This window comes from Stenella coeruleoalba (genome assembly GCF_951394435.1).
Source record: "Stenella coeruleoalba genome assembly, chromosome: 17".
NCBI lineage: Eukaryota > Metazoa > Chordata > Mammalia > Artiodactyla > Delphinidae > Stenella > Stenella coeruleoalba.
Window position 1 is genome coordinate 4,236,665 of NC_137163.1, and position 25,271 is coordinate 4,261,935.

The window sequence follows — 25,271 nt, forward strand, 5'->3', positions numbered from 1 at the left end:
CCAGCTGCCCCCAGAGGCCTAAGTGGTCCGCAGACCCTCTGCCTTCTGGGAAGGCGTCCTGTGCTCTGGCCCTGTGCCTCTTCCCCAGGCACCAAAGATGTAAGTATTACTCCTGGGATCCACAAGCAGGCCTGGCAGTCTGCCCCCTTTAACATCCTTTTCTTAGAGCATCCAGGAAGGGAGAGGAGAGAGAGGGGACACAGGGCATTCACCTAGTAACACAGGATGTACTCAGGCCTCTCCAGCAGGGCCATGCCCCAAGCTGCATTCCTGCCCGGGAGCAGCCGTGCTTCCACCAGCGGGGGTGCTGTGACCCGGCATCTCACCGCACACCCTACACATCTCAGGAGCAGACACACGTGCATTCTGATCTCTGCACTGTCATGTGGGGCAGTAGCCTTCAGGTAGAACTTCTGCAAGATTCGCGTGCAAACCAAGGGATTGACGTAGCCATTCCTTGGCTCACTTATTCAACAAGTGTTTATGGACATCAAGGGGCAGCTGCTTTTCCAGACCGTGGGGTGCGGCACTGAAGGAAAGGAGGCACTGCCCTCGTGGGGCTGGCATTCTGCTTGGGGGAGGCCACAGATGTGTCCTGTGGGGCTGAGTGCTCGAGGGAAGTGAAGCCTGGTGAAGAGGATGGACGGTAGGCGGGCGGGGCGGGGGCTGTAATTTGAATCCTGTGGTCAGAGACGCCAACACCTTGGCTGGCGTTTCCATCGCTTCTGCTCACAGAGGGGAGGGAGTCCTTAGTGCAGGTTCTAGGTGTTGCTTCTGAGGAAGGTGGGGTGGATGGAGGGTGGGGCAGCAGCCCTGTCCCTGGGGGAGGTGGAGGAATGTGGCGTCAAGGGGCCCAGAGTCTCAGGTTCAGTGTTGGGCTGCTCCGCCACTCCATGATCAGACGGAATCACAGGCTCTGGGTGGCAGTGAGGACTGACTCCAAGGCCACCTTCCTGCGATTGACCAGATGAGCTCAGGGACCAGGGTGGGTTCAAGTCTTAACAGGGAGGACCTCGATGATCCAGGCGGGGGACCAGCCCCGGGAGCTCACGTCTCGCGCCGCGGGGGACCCAGATCGCTGCCCAGGCCCGAGGGGGGGGTGCAGGCCGCTGTGCGGAGTGAGGCGGCACGGGAGACAGACCGTCACCGCCATCCAGGCAGGCAGGCTGCCCACGGGCCTCAGGCTCAGCGCAGAGAAGCTGGACGGGGCTGTCCTGTTACTCATCTTCCCCTCTTCCCCAGGGTCTCCATGGAGAACGAGGTGAAAAGGGAGCCCAAGGAGAAAAGGTATTTCCAATCTGCTTCAGTCAATCAGTGCAGCTTTCCATAGACAGTGTGTGTGTGCACGTGTGCGTGCGTGCGTGCGTGCGCGCACTGGCGGCTGAAGCCCGGTGCAGAGGAGGCATTAGTTTCCCAGCCTTCTGAACGTAAGGTCTGGGCCCAGAATGCTGTGGGCTCGGTACCTGCAGGGGCTGCAGTCCCCTTGCAGAGACAGGATTTCGGGTTTCCTGGCCAGAGAGGTTTTGAAAGAGCCTTTGGATCCGGACTCAGTTCCGGTTGCTGCCATGGACTCACATCTCCCTCGGCAAGTTGCACAAGTTCTCCACACCTCGATTACCTGACTCTCCCGCGGAGGGAGGGAGCCTGGTGACAGCTGTGGCCGTGGGGACCCACGTTTAGCCTCGTGCATCAAGTGGTGAGACCCGACCTCAGCGGAGACTCGTGAACGCACGTTGCCACCGGGGTGACGTGGTCGGGGCGGCTGAGGCTGGTCGTGCCTTCGTGGTGAGGCCACCGGGTCACAAGTAATCCTCAGACCAGATCCTTCTATGGGTGCTAAGGCCGTAGAAGGCTCGGGGTTCTGCTGGGTGGGGGTGAGGACCGCATATCCCCCCTGACCTCGCCAGACAGCAGCCGGATCGAATTCTCAGGAATCCCAGGCCCATCTGTTCATGGGGCTCCTTCAGATCAAGAGCTAGAAACTGGCCATGTTCCAGACCCTTTTTCAGAAGCTACCCTGTTCCATCTTCCTAGAGTACATGTTACTCTAGTTTTATAGGGAATGTCTAAATTATTAAGAAACTTAATTTTTTTTCAGTATATTTGGAAAATAGGGAAAAAAACAGCCTCTAATTCCACCATCCTGCTACAACTGTGGTGGCCAAGTCCCTGTAGGACTTGTTCTTGTGTGTCCCGTGTCTTAGTCACACGTGACATGTTCTGCTTTGCATCCGTCTTGTCTCTTGTTCCTGCGTGGAGCCTCTCCCCAGCATATGCTGCTGTAGACTTTTACGATTTATCTTAAACGGCTGCACAGCGTCCCGTGTGTGACTAGACTGTGATTTATGTGCCCGCTCCCCTATTATTGATCACTTCGGGTTTTTTCCAGTTTTTCATGATGAAAAACACTGCTTTGGTGACCATTTTTGCACCGATAGCTTTATTTTTCCAATTTAGGATGGTTTCCTTAGGCTGCTCCCCCAGAAGGGGGGCTCCAGGCAAAGGAAATGAATGTGTTGTGTGGCTCTGGAAACACGTGGCCCCGAGGCTTCCCAGAAGGCTCCTCAGAAGGAGGGAGGGGGCAGAGGCTAGCATAACGCCCACCTCAGCTCCAAAGCATGATTTCTGTTTGTGTGGTTATTCAATTTTAATCACTGTAGCTTAAAAAGTGAAATACCTGACCCCGTGGTCATCATGGGTTGCGTCTCTTGGTTCTTCTGAGAGTTTCACGTGGCTCCGTGCATTGGGTTGCAGGCAGAGCGCCTCTCTGTGGCTCTCTGCTCCTTCCCTTTATAAGGTAGAGTCTTGAAAGTGACACTTGGGATAACTGAGGATCCAGGCACAGGGCTTGATGGGCAGCCCTGGTGCACGAAGGAACAAGGTTCTCATTTGAAAGCCCCCGTGGGAACAGGCAGGGTTTGGGGAACGGACCCGGCAGTAGGGCTGAGCTCCAGACCAGCAAAAGGGACCCTGAGACTCCGTGGCCAAAGTGCGTGTGTGGCCGGCTCACCAGTGATTCCGGCCAAAGGCCCAGGTGCGTGGACACCCCCCTGGCTGTCATCTGTGGGCACAATCAGAGACCCAGGCCTGTACCCTGGCCTCCAGGCCTTCAGCGTCCCGCCAGCCGCTACTGAATGCCTGGTGCCTCACGTCCTGCGCTGACGGTGGCAGCGCCAGTGAAGACTGAGGACAGGCCCTGCTTTCGAGGCCCCAGGAGTTCAGTGGGCCACACGGATTCACAGGGTCAATTCACTTCGTGGTCCTGCGAGGTGCGCAGTGCCCCGTGTACAGCCTGGAGCGTGGATAGCCCTCCGTAGGCCTTGGCCAGACCAGTCAGTGAATAACAGGTGAGTCCTGTGTCCTCAGACCAGACCCCCCCTATAAGAAGGATAACTGGTGAATCGAAGGTGTGGGAACCGAAGCAAAGGACAGTAGCGTGGACACGGCTGGGTCGTGTAAGGACAGGAGGTGGATGCAGCCCCCCAGTAGCTCCGGGACCTTGGCCATCAGATCCACGTGCAGTACTGACACAGCACTGCAGGGCACAGACACCCAATGCTTGATCCCCTGGGCAGGGCTCCCCGCACAGAGGGGTCAAGGCTGTGGCTTTGCCGCTTGCCTGAGGCCCGGGGCTGGGCCAAGCCTGCAGTCACGGCATCTGAGGACCCACGGGCAGGAGTTCGTGAGGGTACCCCACCCGCAGAGGACTCTGCTTTGCTTCATGTGGGGACCATGTGCCACCAAACACCCTGGGGTCCGGGAGACGTGGGCTCAAGCCGCGCAGCACTGATGTGGAGTGTGCAAAAGGAAATGAGGAGGGAAAGAAGCCTCCTTACGGGGCCTCAGTCCCTGCATTGTAGAATCACGGGCGGGATCTGGATTGAGCCAGACGCCTGTTCCCAGCCCTCGTCCATCATCTGGTTCACACGCAGTGCCTGGGGTTTCCAGACGCACCTCCCACAAATGTCTTCTACCTCATGAAGGAATATGGAAGGAATCCTCCCCGTTGAAGCTATGTTTTAAGTGCGTTTTTTTTTAATGTGCTGGAAAGGACCCAAAAAAGTAAAAACATAAGTTCAGTCCTTAAGAAGCTGCAGTCTGACTGGGGGCTTGTGAAAAGCTAAGCTGATGCATCCATTTGTTTATTCACCCATTCCACGTGCCCACCCCCCAGCACCCAGCTACAAATACTTTAAATATTCGTGTGACCTCCTTCAGCTCTCTGCTCAAGCGCCACTTCCTCAGAAGTCTTCCTCGGCCCCCAGGCCTGTCCCAGAGCTTGCACGTCCGTGCCCCTGGAGCCCCTGTGGTTTTCACCCTCACGGGTCATGTGTGTCACATTTGTTTGCCTTTCACCCCCTACCCCCCCCCACACGCCTGTAGCCCCCTGGCAACTTGAGCACGCCGCTCACACCCTGTTCACCTCATACACCTCTGGGCCCTCACGCCCTGGGGTAGTACCTGACACGGAGCACCTGGCCAGGCCTCATCTACCGATGCGCTGGACACCAGGTGAGGAGTGATGCAGGAGCCAAGGTCGGACTCGGATTACAGAGGACCTTCAGTAGCAGGCGTGTGAACTTGGACTTCTTTAGAGATGCGTAGGGTGGATTTAGAAGATGCATCTTAGCACTTAGGCTTAGGTGAAGCCTCCGGAGTGGATGAAATGGTGAACAGGAAGCTGCATGGACCACGTCATGGAAGCCAGGAAATGTCACCGACAGAAAGCAGAGCACGAACACTGCGCCGTCCAAAAGATGGCCTCCTGAGCTACCTGGTCGCAGCAGTTTCAGCTGAGCTTCTGAGGAATTTGCATTGCCCAGGGTTTTAGTCGAGACTGAAGTACAGAGCTGAGGACTCTTCGCGGGCCTAGGGGGAGCCAGCTCAGCCCCAGAGGAGCTGGGCCGGCCACTTGATGTACCAGAACCTCAGTTCTCATCTGCGGAATGGAAACATGCACAGCCTCCCTGAATCTTGTTGGAACCTTGGATGAGACACAGAATCAAAGTGTCCAGCACATAACTGACACATCCACAAACATTCGTGTCCTCTCCCACCTGTGGTTCAGGGGAAAACTCAGTGTGTACACTCAGTGCTTTGTTCTTCCCAAAGTTCTGTTTTGAAGTAACAGCCTTGTCCCATATAATGCTGCACGGCTTGTCCATTAAGCTTTTGGAGTCTTAAGACTTTTTTCCAGCCAAGAAACGCTGCATTCCTGTCAAAATTCTAAATTATCCGATCTGGAAAGGACCGCAGATAACCCTGGAGATCTCCCGTTATCGTCCAGAGGGGGAAACTGAGCCCAGAGGCGATGTGTTTCCTGATGCAGCCCGTTGTAAGGCGAGCAGGTGCTGGAAACGTCTCACTCCCAATCTGGGCTTTCCCCGCAGGACACACGGGGCTGAACGGTCGACATTCCCCAGGGACTGTTTCTTCAGACCGGCCACAGCCCTGCCCCCTGCAGGCGCCACCTTGCAGGGAAGCTTGGGAAGTGGGGGCCCGCCTGCAGGGGAGCCCCAGGAGAGGAAGTCCAGCCGGTGACCCATCAGCCTCAGCCTCCCCAGGCTGCACCACGCAGCAGCGTCGTGGCATAGAGGGAGCCCCGCACAGTGCTTCTGGAGCCAGCCTGCCTGCGTGTTCAGTCCTAGTTCTGGGATCTGCAAGCAGGGTGACCTTTGCAGAGTTTAGTTAACCTCTGAGTCTCAGGTTTCCTCAGTGCTGAGAGGAACTATCTGTTATGTAAGGCTACCATGAGGATTAAATGAGTTAGTATCTGTAAAATGCTTAGAGCAGTGCCGGGCAACATATGCCATATTTATGGAGGGTGGGGAGTCAGAGAGAGAGAGATGGAGAGAGAGAGAGAGAGAAACAGCCCGACAGAGAAAGATGGGGGCGTGCATAACCTGAGCCCTGCGAGCTCAGCTTTGGGTCTGAGCTCCGGCTCCCTTGCCGACTTTCCTCCGTGACCCTGGGGAGAGCTGGTTCCTTCTCTGCACCTCTGTTTCCCCATCTGTCAAACAAGAAGCCTGGGCTGCATGATCTCTTAGGCTCCTTTCCAGTTCTTATATCTGATGAGCACTTAAAACAGCTTATTTTCTTGTGAACCTCTCAGATTTCTTAAATCAGCAAGAAGGAAGTTTCCATTTCCCCTTGAGACAGGCGCATCCCGCTGCCTGGCTTGGCCAGACGTGGAGCTGGGCCAGAGAGAGCCAGTGGCCACGCATCGCTAGGCCACCTCCGTCAGCCGCGTGGCAGGGCCTTCTCTGGGAGGTGGGGGCCGGGAGTTAGCCCTTGCTTCAGGCGTCTTCCAGAAGGTGCCTTGCAGGCGCAGCGAGGCGTGGAGGCTCTGTAGGCACAAGCACCTCCTAGTGATTGAGGGGCAGTGAGGCCCGAATGGGTTGTCCAGGGGCTTTTGGGCTTGGGGCAGTTGGCAAATGGTACAGTGTATCTAGTTAGTCACAAAGAGAGGAGTCCACTCCCTAGGGGCCAGAAGTTGGACACGGCGGCCCCGGCTCTTCTATCTGGAAACCGTGCTTCCTACACAACTTCGGGTGGGTGAGTGTGGCAGTCGAGCTCCTGAGGCCCCAGGGAGGACGTTCCAGGGGTCCTGCCCGCCCTGGTTTGGGACTAGGGAAGCCCAGGCCTTGGGGGCTGGAGTGAAACGGTCAGAGCACCAGCTTTGGAATCAACAGGACCAGTCTTACCCTGGCCCTGCCTCTGTCAGCTCTGGGACCTCACACCAGCTTCTAGTCTCTCTGACCTGTGTCCTTATCTAACATTTAGAGGTAACACCATCTGTCTCAGGAAGTGACCCTGAGGATCTGATGAAATTAGTTGTGAGAGCAGCTACAGGACTTGGCACCCGGTAGGCACCCCCTGAACATTTAACAAAAGGGAGTGGGAGTTTTGAAGGGACTGTGGCCATGGTGCATCCCGCCCACACCAGCCCCCAACTCTGTCTTACGATGAGTCGTCAGTAAGACCATAGCCTTCAATCCACGTAGCTCTGGAAGGGCTGGCAGTGTTGCCCACCAGGTGTACGGGGATGAGTATTTGTTGACTTTCTCCTGTGTGCTGGGTGCATGTGGTTAAATCTTTATGGAGCAAGTGCCCAGTGGAAGAAGCACACCACACACACCCTCCTGCATTAAATGTGCAGAGGGACACGGAGATTTCAGGGTCCTCAAGACTAGGCAGCCTAGACGGCAGGGGCTGTGGGCGGGTTTTGTGCTTTAAGCGGGTTGCGTGTGCCCTCTGCTGTCGGAGACCTAGAACAGCAAGTGGACCTGGCCTGGGGGAGCGCCCCCCCCCGCTGCCCCCTGCCTTCACCGCAAGCCCCCAGGATTCAGACAGTGAATACCAGATCTCCCCCTCTTGAGCTGTGTGAGCCAGGATGGCACACTTAATCTCTGAGACTCAGTTTCCTTTACTGAAAGCAGGGACAGTGTGTCATAGGATTGATGTGGATTTTAAAGGAGATAGTGTGTGTTCAGCTCCTGGTACCCAGAAGATGCTGCAGACACGGATTGAGTCTGCTTTGATTTGCAGATTCCAGGCTTCTGGTGGGCTGTGCTCGCGCTAGTTTGAACGCTGACCCCATGCTTCCCTGTGACTTCGTCCCACCTCCTATCCCAGCAGGGCTCGGAGGGTGTGGCAGTTAAAGACCCGCTCGGAATGCCGTCGTCTTCCGTCTTCCGGCTCCGTCGCCTCTTTGTCCCCCGGCTCATCTCTGTCCCTCGTCCGTCCTCTCCTGCTCATTCCCTCCCTCTCTCATCTCCTGCTCCTGGAGGCAAACACCTATCAGCACCCCAGTCGCATCCCTCCTGCCCCACTCTCTGTGTGCTGACCAGGGAGAGACCGCCGATGCCACGTCCAGCCGAGTCCGAGCCCTGCACCCTGCAGCTGTCCTGAGTGGCAGCCGGGAGAAGTCTCGCCTCCGGGCTCCACTGACCTTGATGAGTAAGTGCAAGGCTGTTAAGAAATAGGGTCTTGGGCTGCGAGGTAGGATTTGTGAAACAGTGCCTGGTCAACACTCCTTCCTTTGCTGAGCCCTGTGGAAGTGCCCCGGGGGACGTTCAGTAGGCTGGCCCGCCACGAGGAGAGCTCTGGAATGGAAGTCCGGAGGCCTTGACTTCAGTCCTGGCTCCATCGCTAAGTTTCTGTGTGACCTTGGACAAGCTCTACCTCCTAAGGTTGTCACAGTTTCCTCCCCTGTAAAATGAGGGGGTTGGCGTTCTTGCCAGATCAGCTGCTCTGGGAATCAATGGAAGAGATGCTTGGGGTCCTCTAGGGGCCTCTGCTCAGACCTCACGGAGTGGTAGACATAGAAGATTGAGGGTCAGGGGAATCCAGGTTCTGTTGCCAATGCAGTCACACCTCGCTGGGGTAAGTGGCTTACATCAGGGCCTCCGTTTCCTCATCAGAGTCACCCTCAAACCTGCCAACCCCATAGCGTTCGGAGGAAAAGAAGATGCAGTAGCACACGTGGAATCACTTGGCAGAGAGAGAAACTGCAGGCGGCTCTCTTCTCTGTTCACCCCGAACTTCACGTGATGGAAAGACTTTAAAAGAGTTAATATATGAGTGCTTGAAAGTAGAAACGCGTACATCATTGTTCCAGGATTTTAAAATCATTTCTGAAAGATCGGAAATATATATGGTTAAGTTTACATAGATGCAAAGTGGAGGGAAACTACAGTGCAGCCTGCAGAGCGGGGAGAGGTGCTGGAACAATCCTAAGGCTAAGTCAGTGGATTTGGGGAGTCAAGGGATCCGGGGACAGCTGTCAGTGATTAACTGAGGCCCCGCACTTAGAGCAGCAGAGTTGGGCATCTCCTCCCCTGACCTCGGCTTGAACTGTCCAGTGGGAAGCATCAGTTTTTGACCCCAGATTGAGAGAAAGAAGCCCCCCCCTTACCCTGCAGTCAGCAGAGGTGGGCTGGGTATACAGTCAGCATCCGCAGGCAGGCACCCAGGACCAGCAGAGCAAAGGTGAGCAGAGAACCAGGAATCTTCAGTTATTCAAAACAGCGTCCTGAAAGACACGCCAACATTAAAACAACAAAGAAGGGGGGCTTCCCTGGTGGCACAGTGGTTGAGAGTCCGCCTGCCGATGCAGGGGACACGGGTTCACGCCCCGGTCCGGAAGGATCCCACATGCCGCGGAGCGGCTGGGCCCGTGAGCCATGGCTGCTGAGCCTGCGCGTCCGGAGCCTGTGCTCCGCAACGGAAGAGGCCACAGCAGTGAGAGGCCTGCGTACTGCAAAAAAAAAAAAAAAGAAAACAACAAAGAAGGAAAGAAAGAACTTAAGAAATAAAGTTATAGGGAAGTAGAAGGAGAGCTCAGAATCCTTCCCTTGTGCAGTGCTGCATCATTCAGTCATGTCAACTGGGGCCACACTGCATCTCCAGGCTGGGCTCCGGGGACACAATAATGAAAAGAGTGAACCCAGCCCGTGTCCTCCTGGGGGACGGGAGAGAAGGGTGGTCATGTGGAGAATAAATGCGAATTGGATTAAGAGCTGTGAGGGAGACACATGCGAGACCATGCTGGGGAAGAACGGGACGTGGAATCCGGACTAAAAGGCCAAAGGGGTGACGTTTACATGAGCCCTGAGGGCACGGAGGAGCAGCAGAGAGCGGCAAGCATGGCCCTTGGAAACGAGAGAGGCTGCTGTAATGGAGGCACTGCAAGAAGGAACCTGGGCCGCTGGAGGCTGTGCCACAGGCTGTTGGTACCAGCATGAACCCACCTTTCGGAGGGGTCTCTCTCCATCAGCCGAGCTCTTAGGGCCCAGCTGGGAGAAGGACACTGGACCCGGCGAGTCAGCCATGAGGGGAACACACCAGCATCACGGGCATGGCTTGGAGGAGAGCATTGGTATTTATCCACTGGCTGTCATAAGCAGGTGTTTTAATAAGTCACCTCATTCCTTGGTCATCCGTATCTTTCAAAGAAGGGATAATTTTCATCCCCAGGAAACACAGGCCACAGAAACATCTCAGAGAGGTGAAGCAACTTGCCCAAGATTCCAGAGCTGACAAGAGTTCACACCTGTGGGAACATAAGCTGCTGGGTGGAGTTGTGTGGATGGTAGCCCACTGTGCTCCAGCAAATTAACTCTTAGGTCTGTACCAGGCTCTGCGAACAGTGGACGTTTATACGTGCTTCCTGGATGGATGAATGATGTGTTAAATGTGTCCACAGTTTTATGAGCTGCGTTACAAGCCCGTGCATTTATTTTTTTTTTGACCCCCATGTAGACCCATGAGATAAGGAGTCTGTGTGGTTCAAAGAGGCTGTGTGGTCTTCACTTGGTCACAGATTTAGATGAGAAGCAGAGATGGGAATGTGGTTTCCCTGACCTTTAACGTATGCTCCTTGACCCCCAGTACACATAAACTCTCGGCTGCTGTGTGTGTGTGTTTGGCTCTCCTGGTGCCTCGTGGAGAACAGAGCATGCTCGGGAGCGAAGGGCCTTTGCTTGCCTTTCCTCTTTTATGACATTGACCCCGGGGATGTCCCTCTGTTGTTCATTTCTTCTCTTTCCTTCTTTTGCCAGGGGGAGAGAGGCCTGGATGGATTCCCCGGGAAGCGCGGGGACACTGGAGAGCAGGTAGGCAGGCGTTGGCTCCGGGGGCCGGACAGGACTGGGGCTTGTGCAGAGCTCGTAGGCCCTGGGGGCTGTGGCCTTTGTCCCACTCGGCTGGGGGTTCCAGGAGGGTTAGCGACCAGCCCCCAGCTTACGGCCACACGTGGACTCCTCCACGCCAGAGTGGAGGGATTCCAGAGAACACACCACGTTAAATCCATTCTCACCTCAGCAGTACGGCACGTGATCATTAACGTAAAGGCCATGGGCGACGCGCACGTGTTCAAAGTGCTGTATTCAGTGCAGTCCTGTCCCCGAGAGTAAAAGATTACTAACAGCCCTAATGCTCATCAATAGATACAGGAGAATAATATAAAATTAATGTGGAAATTAATAGAGCTTCTAATGTCCTGATATGATATTCTCTGAGCTGCGCTGTTAAGTGGAAAATAAAGGCGAGTGTAGGATGGCGTGGGAAGATGCATCTGTGAGTCCAAAGGGGACCACATGGAGGTGGCATTGGGTTAGTTGAGGAAGAACTTTCTAGCAATAAGTGCAGTCTGGGAAGCCTTGTCAAAGTGGCCTGGTGCCTTCTGGGGAAAAGGCCAGGTACAGATTTGGAGGTGCAGTGGCCTCAGCCTCTTCCTTCTCCACTGCTGCCCCTGACGGCCTCCCTTTCCTTCTTTCCTCCAGGGAAGACCCGGCCCTCCTGGCGTGCCAGGGCCCCAGGGAGAAAAGGTAAGCCAGGCCCTGGGGTGACAGGTGGCTCTTGACCAGCAGGTGTGTGAGCTGAACGAATCAGGGCCTGGGGTGTGTGTGCTGGAGGGCCCAGGCTGGAGTTCTGGGAGCAGAGTGCAGACGAAGGTGGTGAGTCAGGCATTAGAACTCAGCCTACAAGAAATGTCTGGTTATTGTACTGAAACATTTTTTTCTACTTTTAGGAATAAAAATCTATTTAAAAAACAAACAACAATCCCTATTATATAACATCCGGACATATTAAGACATTGTGCTGCCCTTAAATGGCTTTTTGGACTAACGCAGATATGAACAAATGCAAAAGAAAACCGCACAGACGCCTTTTCCTCTTTCTCCTTTTCTCCTTCTCTCTCCTCTGCAACGTTTAGTTGTTGTTTTTTTTTAACCAGAATTATACTCCTGAAAATGTGCTAGATATTTCATAAATAAAATAAGGTTTTATCTCACCCTGCTGGTCATCTATTTTAGAGCATTTTCCCAACAAGGCTTAACTCACTGAATTTGCTGCTTAGGATTTCTTTATCTCAACAGAAAGAACTGCATGTAAGATTTCTTTGTAAACTGTGAAGTGCGGTGAAACCGTATGAAGACAATAACCTTCCCAGGCATTCAGGGTCACAGAGGGAAACTAAGAAGGTGTGCTGTGTTCTGGATTATAGTGGGAGGAGTGATGAAATAGAGCCCTGCATTTGAGTACAAGAGAAAGATTTTCTTCCAGATCTTAGGCCCTTAGGAGATACATCAGACTTTGGGTCTGAGAGCAGCTAGGAGAGAGGTTGAGGGGGAGCAGGAGAAATCCAGCTAAACCAAGGAGGGTGAGACCAGGGCTGCCGCGCTTCTCAGCATCACACTGCAGGGTTCGGGTGAAGGTCGCTGCCCTATCCAGACGAGTTCTCGCTCGGCACGTGCTGAAAACAAAGGGAAAGAAAAAGGCTGCTCTGACTCTTTACCGAAGCAGACAGGGTAGAGTTATAAATAAATAAAAAGATACACAAGCCAAAAAAGCCTCTGTTTAGGAAGGGTGGCTGGAGAGTATTGATCTCATTCAAACTTGCGCACTTGGGCTTCCATTCTAGCTGAGTTAATTATTCTCTCTCGAGGTATTTTTAGAGTTGAGATTTACATTGTTATGTTATCCTAGTGTCAGGGTTTTAATGTATTCTTGCAGTTCCTTGACAGGGGATGCTAAAGCCTAAAATAAATAGTTTATTTCAAGTCCTGAAGAGGGAATGTGTCTTAAAGTTTGGATCTAGGTGACAACTCTTTCCCAATACTGTGTGTGTGTGTGTGTCTGTGTGTGTTATAAATTCCAGCCTTCCACTTGATTTATAGAGGTGTTTGGCCCCTCCTGATTGGTAAGCAGCTGAGTTGTACATTGCTTATTACGATGAATGCAGCAGAAATGGGAAGATGCGGTCAAGGGTCACGGTATGACGTGGGGCATTCATTTGGAAGAGTCGAGAAACCAGTGGTTCTCAGGTGATAGAATGTGTCCCAGCTCATTCTGAGAGAACATCACGGGACAAATCTTAGCTGCTTTACAATTTGAGAAAGTCATTGGAACCATAGAGCTGACCTTTTAACCCCCCTAACTTTACAGATGAGAAAACAGAGGCCCAGAGAAGTAGGGTGTCTTGTTCAAGACGCCCCAGTGGCTACAGACCAAGGTGTATAGATCTGCCTGCCCATACGGTGATGCACCACAGACCTCAATATCGGGGGCTGCTCTACCTATTCTGTATTAAGAGTTTTAATGGATTGACTCCATGGTTATATTAGTTATCTTCTGCTGCATAACAAATCATCCTGAACCTGAGAAGTGTGGTCTCGCCCAGTTTCTGAGGGCCAGGAATCTAGGAGCGGCACGGCTGGGCTCCCGTGGCTCAGGGTCTCCCAGGAGGCCGAGCTGTCGCCAGGGTGTAGTTATGTCATCTGAAGAATCCACTTCCAAGCTCACTCACAGTGTGGTTGGAAGCCTCAGTTCCTTGGTGGCCATTGGCCTCATTACACGGTCCTCTCCCTAGGGCTGCTCACAGAAGTGGAAATCACTTCCCTAGAGTGCGTTGTAAGCTCTCTGAGACTGGGGTTTGGCAGGCGGAATCCACAGTCCTGTTTTGTAACCTCATCCTGCAGCAGTACCTGTGACTTCTGCTGTGTGTTACTGGCCACATAGATGAGCAGTGGTACAGCGTGGTCCTGCACAGGATGTGAATCCCAGGAGGCAGGGGCCATCTTGGAGGCTGACTCCCCCAAGGGATAAAATAGATCTTTGAAAAACAGGACACCCACGTAGTGGAAAGAAAGTGATTCAAGGACAGACTAGCTTTTTCAGTGTCCTCATCTCTAAGGTAGGGTAGTATCTGAGAGGAAAAAATTTACTTCATGTCAAGTCCTTGGAACAAGGCCAGGCGTTTATAAAGGATCCGATACCTATTAGGTATACATACACAGTTCTTATGGATGGACTATAGGATCTTAGTTTTCCTTAATAATGGTTTAATACATTTGATCTCATAGTCTGTAACATTACCTGTGCAAGTGAGAAAACATGCGTTGATTGATTTCATAACTATCATTGAAATTCACTTTTGTGGTGTAATGATGATGAGAAATGCAACAATGAAGACAATAAAAATAGATGTAATAATGAGGCGGGGTGTGAATAAAAGAAGAAAGATACAGTTATGAACCTCAAAAGATTCATTATTCAGCCACATAATGCTCTCTCTCTCTCATTTGTATATAATAATTTATGTATATATTTTACATGTATCAATATTTATATATATTATATATTTGTACATTTAAGACAGCCACACGACAGTATTACAGTATAGCTCAGAATGTCTTCTAACAATCATATTAGCAAAATAGTGATAAGGTTTGGGGGAGTGTAGGGAAAAAAGACTTCTGCTTGGGAGAGTTGAAGAAGGCTCGTGGGGGAATGGAGAAGACACACCCGAGCTGGGTGCTCACTGCGTGCAACTGGGCTTGCATCCAGGTCACGGAAGTGTGTGGAGAGGATATAGGGTGACAGAGAGTGCCGTGTGTGAGCATGTGTGCACCTGTGTGTATGTGGGTGGTGGTGTCATGGAAAGGAAAAGCGAGAATGCAAACACGTGTCTGAGGCAGGACCCGGTTATTGCATGTGAGAAACAGAAAGGCAGGTACAGCAAGGAAAACCGACACTCATTAACTCGTACTTGCCACGCACCTTTGCTGTGTGGCTGAAAACTGCTCTAAAAATAGTCTGTTTTAAAAAGACATTCTTAATTGAGATTTTAGAAAAACACCTGATGCTATGTGAAGAGATGTGAGTTTTTCCAAGTCTAAGAAAGCAGTGGGACCATCAGAATTGTGACCGCACCAGTCAGAGGAAACAGGTCCTGTCCATAAGATAGAACTCAAATGCAATGAAGGGCGACAGACGTGCCCTGAGTCCTTCATTCTTACTCCTCGGCCTTAGGGTTTAATAGATGCTTTCCTATTTATCCGGCAACTCATTTACTCTTTGCCAACTTATTAAACAGTAGTTTTTCAAGGCTTCCTGTGCTCCCTGAGCGAACCTCTAGGGAAAATGCAGTCATATCTCCAAGCTACATGTGGGAACATTGGCTACAAGCAGTGTCCTCGTTTTAGCTATAGGGCACTAGGGTAATAACAGTGAAGATTTTTCTGTCGACAGATGTGCCCAATGTAGAACCAAGATGTAGCCCACGCTCTGGAAAACCTGACGTAGCCACAGCCGTCAGAGCCTGGCGGTAAGGCAGAAGGAGGCAGAAAACAAAACTTCTGTCCATCATGATCTGGTGAACATGGACAGGCCTCATCACAGCGTCTGTGGTAGTTATCACTTGCTGAGTATTTACTGAGCGCCGACCATGTGCTGAACCCGTGACCGGGCACAGGGGACGCACCCTAGGGTGTAATCACGCTCCTGATGTGCGTAGTGCAGACCTGCTACGAGCAGGTGCTCACTGGACAGTGGAGCAAGGGATGCTCTTGAGCAGGAAAGTGGTGGGAAGAGCGCCAGCCAGGTCTAGGCACTGGGTACACAAGTGAGAGCAAGGCTCCTACAACCTTGACGCAGAGATATGAATGGACAGAACACTTGAGATGGTTAAGTCAGTCAGCCCACGTGATGGCGTGTGTGCTGGGGCACAGAGAAGGAGGTGGTCCCGAGGCCTTGCATGGGTAGGCAGGGGCCCTGGGGGTGTGGGAGCCCGCAGGAGCAGGTGTCACAAAGTGTCTCCAGGCCCGTCCGTGTTCTGCAGACGGCATTTTTTCATTCTCTTTATGGCCGAGTGATGTTCCATTGTATATATGTGCCGCATCTTCCTTATCCATTCATCTGTCGATGGACATTAGGATGCTTCCATGTCTTGGCTGTTATAAATAGTGCTGCTATAAACATTGGGGTGCATGTATCTTTTTGGATTAGAGTTTGGTCTGGATATATGCCCAGGAGTGGGATTGCTGGAGATTATCATATTAAGTGAAGTAAGTCAGAGAGAGAAAGACAGATATCATATGATACCACATATTTGTGGAATCTAAAAAAAAAAAAATGATACAAATGAACTTATTTACAAAACAGAAATTGACTCACGGATACAGGAAACAAACTTATGGTTACCAAAGGGGAAAGGGGGGAGAGATAAATTAGGAGTTTGGGCTTAACAGATACACACTACTATCTATAAAATAGGTAAACAGCAGGGCCTACTGTATAGTACAGGCAACTATACTCAATATCTTGTAATAACCTATAATGGAAAAGAATCTGAAAAAGAAAGTATATATATATATACGTACACACACACGTGTGTGTGTGTACGTATGCGTATGTATGTGCACAAAGGGAACAAAGTACCCTCTGTTGGAACGTTTGTCATTTCTCCGCAGGGTGCCATGGGGCCTGCAGGACCTCCTGGGGTACCGGGCTCGGTGGTAAGTGATGCAGTCACCAGTGGTTGGAATCACGGACTCAGATGCTGATAGGATTGTGTAGTTGAGAGAGTTGTTGCCTCTGAGAATGAGGCGGGACTGTTCTGATGACACGAGCTGGATACAAGGCTTTGCCTCTGAAAATGGGGTAAAGTCAGAGGCGAGTCAGAAATTGCTGCCTCCCGGCATGCCGTGCGCCACGTGCCACGCAGTGGAGTGTGGGGGCTATTAAGGAAGGGCCACCGGCTTTGCTGACGTCTGGTTTGTCCCTCAGGTGCAGAGAGAGGGCCTGAAGGGCGAGCAGGTAAGAGGGACGTGGGTCCTCCCATCGTGGGGCTTTAGGTGGTGGCAGAAATAGGAAGGCCACCGGCGTGGGGTGACACTGCTTGCTGAGCTCAGGTGCAGCCCTTCAGAGACAGGTCAAGTTGACTCTGCCAAGAATGCAGATTCCCACCCTGGGTCCCCTTTGGGAACTTGGGAAGAAAACTCCGAGTCAGCACAGGGTCATGGGTGGTGGCCCGGGGCATAAGGACGGGGAGTCATGACTAATTCTCGTTTGACTTGTGTTACCAGGGAGCCCCGGGACCACGAGGTCACCAGGGCCCTCCTGGGCCACCAGGCGCTCCGGTAAGTCATCCCTCCCCAGCCCGGGGTCCACACCTCTAGGTCTGGAAAATCATAGCCATTCTCGCTTCCGAGCTCTGCGTTATTTCAGAAGCTCCTCCCGTCGCCCTGAGCGATAGGGGTTGTTGTCAGCATCTAGCACAGGAGGAAACTGGGCCTTGAAGACTGAAATCACTGGGCGCGGATCATGCAGTGAGCAAGTGCGGAGCTGGACTTGAAGCCCAGGCAGCCCGCCTTCAGGGCTCCCAGTCCCAAACATGCCAGGATTGGGGTTTCTGGTGTTCAGTCTGCGGTTTCAGTTTCCCTTCAGATAAAATGGAATAAAAACATTGGACACTTCAGTGCCAGTTGAATCATCTCCAGTGCACATTTGCTTTTCACATGTTTCTGATTAATACTGACTTTGCAGTGGTTTGGAACACTTCAGCCTTTGGTTTCTCCCTCTGCTAAGAATTTAATGATATGTAAATAACCATTTGGGAAGAGGCCATTCAAAGGGACTCTGTGATCATTTTTGATGTGAGTTCAGATACTAAGGATAATTAATAAGAATACAGTGAATTCCACAGGTCAGTGATTGGACCTTTGCTCCTCCTGGTAACATGCTGTTGCTTCTTTCAAGTGACTGTTTTACTGAAGGAAATAAAACAGCTCTTATCTTGAAATGTCCATAAATCAGGTTTATAATTGGATTTATGATAAGGCCCATTCCTCATTAGGATAAATGTATATGTTTTTGCTGGGACAAAACTAGAAGAAACTTAGAAGATGTTTTTAATTCCAGTATAATTAGAACAATTTCACATCGAAAAGTTCAGGTCAGAAAAGCTCCCTTCTGTCTCTGTAACCTTAGATACCTTGCTTAACCTTTCCAAGGCTTGGTTTCCAGAGCTCTCCACCATTGTTGTAACTGTTGAGAGATTTAAAGTAGATAATGCAGGTAATGCAGTGTGCTGTCGATATTTAGCTCTCCGTGCATACATGCACATATATTTCAGAGCATAACTGGCAAGTACTGACCATCTGTACTGTAGTATACTTTACCTGCAGACATTTGCATATTAAGTTTGCGAGGGTGAAGTTGTTATTTTTCTGCTTTTACCGATGAAGACATTGGTACAGAGATACTGAGTAGCTTGCACAAAGTTATACAGCTAAGAAGCAAAACTGAGCTTTGAACCCAGATCTGTCTGACAGACTAGTCCATGCTCTTTTCATACCTGAGTGCACAGTGCAGCAGTATCTCCTCTGAGATGCGCAAAGGAGAGAATTACTTAAACTTAGTGGCTCCCACTAAGGGATAAGAAGCTAAGAGTGCTCAGCCCTGCTTAACTCATGAGGCAGCCAGCCTTCTTGATCTCTCACTCTGGGATCCGGGATGTAATAATGGGCAGTCCTTCCGCCTCAGGTAAACTTTGTTATGGTAAATGAGGGAGGGAGAGAAGGAAGAAACCTCAAGCACTTGTGGTCACATACTTTATTTTATATCAATCGAAATATTAAGGCTGGAGATATAGGGATGAAAGCACGTGGACTGATCCATGTGAAAGGAGTGTGAAAAAGAAATAATTGTGAGTAAACACTTGCAATCTCTAGAAGATTAATGAGAATTCTCTGCATGTGTCATTCCTGTGACCCATTGTATAGGACAAGGAGAGGGTCCTGAACCCTCAGTACTTGCAAACACCAGAATACCTCAACCCTGCAGCCCAGTGGAGCTGTCCAGGGTTCTGAAGAGGTCCTCTGGGCTAGATACTCTTGATAGAATGGGATTGAGTACAATGCACGGTGTTGGTGATGAAATTCCCTTGCAAGGAGTTCAGAAACCCAACAGCCTACCTAAAGACCTTGTGAAAAGTGGGGGGCAGTGATGAGAGACCAGGAGTGTGAGGTTCTTAAGGCCACAGCCAATATCCCTCCTGTCTCTAAATCCACAAGTTTATCACATGGTGGGAACTTAATACATGCTTACGAAGGAGGGACCCCCATGACAGATATTCAAGAGGGACATCAGAGTGGGACCTGATTGCAGTCTGAGCTCATAAGGAGCAGTGTGGCCATGGAAGGCACTTGGGGTTAGGAGCCAGAGCATCTGGTTTCATGTCCCAATTCATCCACCAAGTAGCGTTGGGTTTTTGAACTCTACCCCTCTTATCCTCTTCTGCTTTCCTAAGTTGGAAATCATTGTCAGCGACATCATTTCCTACGTAAATGTGCTGTGAGGGTTAAATGAGTTGACGTAGGAAGCACTGTTCTGTGAAGCCTTATTAAGCCCAGTACTGATCTCAATTGTTATTCCTGTCTTTTTTGAATCCCCAGCAGCACCTAGCCCAGGGCCTTCCTCAGAGCAGTTGTTCCCTAAATATTGTTTGGATTGAATCAGATCGAGAACCTGGCTTCAGTGACTTCTGTTGAGAATGGAAAATTTTGAGTTTGTGCTTAGCAATCCCAGAAAGAGGAACACGTATCCCATTCTCTAAATATAAACAGCGTGCGGCATTCTCCATCCTTGTTGAGGAGGCTTGCATCTTTGATTCTTGCCCCAGGATGAAACAGGTTCTGGTAGTTTTAGCAACGTTTGCTTGAGTGCAATAAAGAAGGGCCAGCTGGGCAGACCAGATGTGAGACGTTTCTTGATGCTTAATGAAAACTCACTTCTGCAGGGTCTTCCTTCCCTTGATGTGTGCCCTGAGCTCACTGCAGTAACCCCTGTGAGGAAGGGAGATTTAAACCTTTAATTACTACAGTTTGTACATTCATGTACTCATTTTTATGGTGTTATTAAGGGAAAAGACCTTAGACCTAAATACAGTTCCATCACTTCATAGTTATGCAAAATGTGGCAGTAGTAGCTGTTCGCATGACAATCATACGATTGAAGATGAGGAAACTGAAGCACAGAGAGGGAATTTCTGGCCCAAATTCACCCGCAAAGTTGGTGATAAGAGTCTCCGTTAGAGCTGAAGTTTTCATTTTCCCATTCCCGTTTCATGCCGTATTCTAGGTGACCTCAGTAATACATTTGGGTATAAAGCAGGTGCTGTCAGGCGGTGCTTTGTCAGGGCTTTGGTACCCATTCTTCACGTGGTCCTCACAACCACTCGGGAGGAAAGTTTATTGTCCTCACGCTGGAGATGAGCGAACTGAGGTCCACAGATGCCCAGTGACTTGTCTGAGGTCGGGCAGCGGTACCTAGTGAGGTGTAACGGGCAGGATTTTACTTAGGTCAGCAAGACCTCTTTCCGCACCACTTGGCTTTTTGTTTTTTGTTTGTTTTGCTTTGTGGAAATTGATCTTTCTCAGATGATTTTATTTATTTATCCAGACTCTCATTTTGCATATCGCAGTTGATGGAGAGTCAGATAACCCAAGCCAGTTCTTGCCGAACCAGCAAGATACAGGGGCAAAGGCACCAGGCTTAGAGCTAAAGACACTTGGATTCCAGGCACCTCTTTTGTGTGCACTTTTTACAAAGCAGTGATGCGAGGCCTGTGGTCCTTACTGTACTCATCTTTAAAGTGTGAATGATGGTGCCTACACCTTGGTTGTTAATCACACTTAATTACATCAGATAGGTGCACATATTTTAAGTGTTGTAGATTTGAGGGAATAGGATATTTTTTTCCCTTCCAACCTCCCAGTTTCCCCACTGGAATGGGATGGTATTCTCCTATCCAATGAGAGTGACAGGGCCAAGTATATCCTGTGGTCTTTACTCAGTATTTACCGTGGTCTGTCTCTCTTGTTTTTTCCCCTTTCTCCTCCTTCTAAAGGGTCTGATGGGTCCAGGAGGCAAGGATGGAACTCCTGGTTCGCAAGGTCTCCGAGTAAGTAAACTGTCTTTCCTTTCTGGTGCCCCAACTCAGCCACACTGCCCCCACCCCCCATTTTAGCTGCTCAGACAGAGGAGATGACCCCAGTCTTGGGAGCTTGGGATGAATATTGGAAGCAGATTGAAGGGTTAGATTGAGTTCATCAACAATGGTTGAGGATGGGCTATGTGTACAGCCTTGATCTGGGTCCTGGGTCATCTCATGCAGATGAGTCTGTGGTCTGCCATGAGTCATGTATATAGAAACTCACATCCCTGTGTGATCAGAGCCCCAGTAGAGGATGCCCAGTACTGAGAGAACACAGGGAAGGGGCAACTGACCCAACCTGGGGGCCAGCCAGGGCTTCCTGAAAGTGGTAATGTTTGAGCTAAGTCTTAAGGAAAGAATAAGAAAAAATAGCAATGAAAGAATAGAGGTCTGCCAGTAGGCTGTTAGCCACTCCGATCTAAACATCTTCATTATTTTTGAATACCATGTCATAATGTCTTATGGTATTTCATTTCATTCAGCCCTTGTCTTTTTATCCAAACGGTGCACACCTTATGGGTTTGAATCCACCAGTAGGCACGGCTCCTGACACTGTGTTTTAAGGTGGAGGGCGTGGCAGCTCTCTCCTCAGCGCCCTCACGGCAAGCTGGGACTGGCCTCGACTCTGTCCTCAGTTCCCAGCACGTGCCTGGCGCAGAGTCAGGGCTCAGCTCACGTTTCCTGACCTCGAGCCCTTAAGCTTGTAACATAGTTTTTTAGTTTGTTTTATTCAATTACAGTACAATGTTAATTTTTGCTCTACAACAAAATGATTCAGTTATCCATATATATACATCCTTTTTCATTTTCTTGTCCATATGGTTTATCACAGAATACTGAATATAATTCCCTGTGCTCTACAGTAGGACCTTGTTGTTATCCACTCTATATATACTAGTTTGCATGTGCTCACCCCAAACGCCCACTTCATCCCCTCCCCGCCCTCCTGCCCCTTGGCAACCACAAGTCTGTTCTCTATGTCTGTGGGTCTGTTTTGTAGATAAGTTCATTTGTGTCATATTTTATTTTATTTTTTTTATAAATTTATTTTATTTATTTATTTATTTTTGGCTGCGTTGGGTCTTCGTTGCTGCACGCGGGCTTTCTCTAGTCACAGCGAGCGGGGGCTACTCTTTGTTGTGGTGCGCGGGCTTCTCATTGCAGTGGCTTCTCCTTGCGGAGCCGGGCTCTAGGTGTGTGGGCTTCAGTAGTTGTGGCTCGTGGGCTCTAGAGCGCAGGCTCAGTAGTTGTGGTGCACGGACTTAGTTGCTCCGCGGCATGTGGGATATTCCCGGACCAGGGCTCGAACCCGTGTCCCCTGCATTGGCAGGCGGATTCTTAACCACTGCGCCACCAGGGAAGCCCCTTGTGTCATATTTTAGATTCCACATATAAGTGCTATCCTATGATATTTGTACTTCTCTTTCTGACTCACTTCACTTAGTATGATAATCTCTAGGTCCATCCAGGTTGCTGCAAATGGCATTATTTCATTCTTTTTTATGGCTGTGTAATATTCCATTGTATGTATACACCGTGTCTTCTTTACCTGTTTGTCTGTCGGTGGAGATTTAGGTTGTTTCCATGTCTTGGCTCTTGTGAATAGTGAAGCTTGTAGCATCTTTTACTGGTTCACTTAAGAAAACAGCTCCAGGGCACATGCATCCAGAGACCGTGAGGCAGCCCCTGGTGGTCGTGAGCTCATTGCCCTTGGAGGTTTTAGTTCAGAGTCCGGGTGACCTGACAGATGGGTGGAAATGAGGGTGCTGGCATCTGACAGAGGCTGCTGCAGTCCCATGTATGGCTTCACATATGACCTGGAGATTCCATAGCTCAGTGAAGTGGATGGTGTCACAGATTTGCTGGGATTCACTCTGTCCAAGGTGGTTGGGCCCACTGATCACACTGTACATCTTCAGTTCTGAAGTGGGCTGACCTGTTTCTGTGACTCAGCACAGACTCCAACCTGTCCTTACCCACCAGTGAACTTCCTCTTTTGGTTTCCAAGCACCTCTGCATCCTGTAACACTCTTGAAATCTCAGGATTCTAAGAGGAGCTTACTGTGAAGGCTTGCTCTGGAGCATGGTAGGGTGTCATGAAGGTAGGGCGGGTGGGAGAAGTCACTTATCCTACTAGAAGACCTTGGATATGTCGCCTCCCACTCAACATCACCAGCCCTGGCCTCAGTTTCACTGTCAGTCAGATGGGTCAAAGCTGGGTTGCCTTTGCCTCTGTATGGAGTGATTATCCTGGACTTTGCAGCAAGATGCACCTGGGTTTGAAGCTCAGCTCTACTTCTCAGCAGCTGTGTGACCCTTTAAGACACCCAACCTCTCTGAGCCTCTTTACTTTGTTATGGTGGGAAGGCACCCCAGCCGGCTGAGTTGTTGTGAGAAAAAGTGCCCAGCACAGGGCCCTTGGTGGGCAGCAGGACGTGGCAGCTGTCACGGCACTCATTCTCCTGACACACTCATGCACAGTCTTAGGAGAAAACAGCAATCCTGTGCCTTATGTGACTGACGTTTAGATGACCCTTATCTCATCTTGCCTTGAAGTGCTCCAAGTGTTACTTTTCCTGATACAGTGTTAGACGGTGAGTGGAACTCTTGATGCAAGGATGACTGCAAAGGTTTTTGTTTTTCTTTAATCTATATCTTTATTTAATTGGCTCTTATTAAGGGGAGAGGGGACAAATCTCGCCTGGAGCTTGCTTGTCTAGGCCCACGCTTCCTCGGCCATGACTTCTTGGCACCCCAAAAAGTGTTCGTATGTTGCCCAGGGACGGTTGTTGTCCTTCCCAGAAACACCTCTAACCCCTAAGAGTAATAATACCAGCTACCCATGCAGCGGGGGCAGGGGCCTTGGGGATTGGACGCGTGCCCCAAGAGTGAAGATTTGAGGAGTAAAAGAGGGGGACCCAGAGAAGCAGTCAGGGTAGGACTGGGGTAGGGGTGCACATATTGAGTCGCTGAGCTCCATCTAAGTACCAGGCCTCCTGACAGGGCTGGGGAAGGGCTGCCGTCCCTCTGTCCATGGGCGGACAGCGGGCTCAGCCACCAGCGCCTCTCAGGGACGCACACACAGGACCGTGTGTCTCTAGGGCCTTCTTCCTTCCTCCCTTCTTCCCTTCCGTGCATCAGTCAGCCAGCAAAGCCCATGAGTGCCCTGACGAAGCACAGGGGCTGCGCTAAATGCTCTGGGATCCCTGAAGAGATTGTGGTCTCCGCCACCGGGAGCTCACAGCCCGTGGGACTTGAGACACATGAACAGTGAAGCCAGATGCCTCCGTGGGGACCAGTAAAGACCGTAAGTGTAGAGAGGACAGAGGGAGCTCGGCGGAGAGAGGCCATGGGGCTGGGAACAGGGAGCGTGGTATATGAGGCAGCCTCGCAGGAGTGAGCGGATTTCAGCAGGAACAGATGGGGACACTGAAGAGAGTAATTCAGACACAGGGAGCCCCCCCCCCCCCGAGAGGACACTTGCTCACGTCCATCCGCTTTTATCCGGCTCCCCGGTCTCCAGCTCGGAAGCGCGTGTGTAAGTGGAAGGGCCACACACGCGGCTTTTACTTCAGCCTCTGCCAGCGTCCTACGAGGACCCTGGCCTGATTTCTCTTCTTTTTCTGTTTCTCTTGTCCTTTCCCATCTCTGCCATTTTTCTTCTACTAGCCCTTCTCCCATCCCTGCATCTTCTTTGCTCCCTTTTCCTTCCTTCCACAAATTCATTGGTTCAGCAAATATTTCTTCATCATTTACTGGGTGATGGGCATGGTTCTAGGCAAGTGGGGTCCTTCAGTGAGAAGAATAAAGATCCCTGCCTTCAAGATGCTTACATTCTGGTGGCAAGGAAAAGAATCGTGCTGATTAGCATTTAAATAAACAATTCTGGAGAGCCACGGAGAAAGTCCTGTTCTGGCGGGTTCTCAGGAGGTGAGGGAGTTGGCTGTGCGGGTAGCTGAGGGGAGAGCAGAGCAGGCAGAGGAAACAGCTAGAGCTAAGGCCCTGGGGCAGGAGGCTGCCGTGTGTCAGCACGGAGGCCTGTGTGGCCAGAGCGAGCAAGGGCCCAGCATGGAGGAGGCGAAGTCCTAGAACTGGGAGCAGGTTCGTGTCGGGCCTCGTGGGCCATTGTGAGGGTCTTGGCTTTTACTGTGAGCGACGTGGGGCTGTTGAGTGTGTTCAAAACTGTTTTATTATGAAAAAAATTAAACATATACAAAAATAGAAAAGTGAAGTAACCCCCTTATCCCCCAAGCCCATTGCAGCGCTTGCCGAGTCACTGGCCAGTGGGTTTCACACCCTCACCCACTAGCACCCACTGCTGGATGAGTTTGAAGCAATATCAAACAGCATCACATTGCGTCTCTAAATATTTCAGCACGTCCGTAAAAGAAACAAAACCTTAATACCGTCATCCCACCTAAATCTATGAAAAAGCTTCTTCGTGTATTCACTTTGGGTTCACCGTTTCCTGGACTGTCTCATACATTTC

General features: G+C 50.8%; 1 protein-coding gene across 4 annotated transcripts in view; it reads left to right on the plus strand.

Annotated features, from left to right (window-relative positions):
- Positions 1 to 25,271, plus strand: part of COL22A1 (collagen type XXII alpha 1 chain) — a 261,534-nt gene that overhangs the window by 112,882 nt on the left and 123,381 nt on the right. For 3 of the 4 annotated variants that reach the window (XM_079902136.1, XM_079902139.1, XM_079902138.1), the window contains exons 16-22: positions 1,243 to 1,287; positions 10,563 to 10,616; positions 11,286 to 11,330; positions 16,257 to 16,301; positions 16,573 to 16,602; positions 16,872 to 16,925; positions 20,696 to 20,749. In XM_079902136.1, coding sequence (XP_079758262.1) covers positions 1,243 to 1,287; positions 10,563 to 10,616; positions 11,286 to 11,330; positions 16,257 to 16,301; positions 16,573 to 16,602; positions 16,872 to 16,925; positions 20,696 to 20,749 — 327 coding nt within the window. The remainder of the gene's footprint in view (positions 1 to 1,242; positions 1,288 to 10,562; positions 10,617 to 11,285; positions 11,331 to 16,256; positions 16,302 to 16,572; positions 16,603 to 16,871; positions 16,926 to 20,695; positions 20,750 to 25,271) is intronic. The other variant, XM_079902137.1, reaches the window with a different exon arrangement.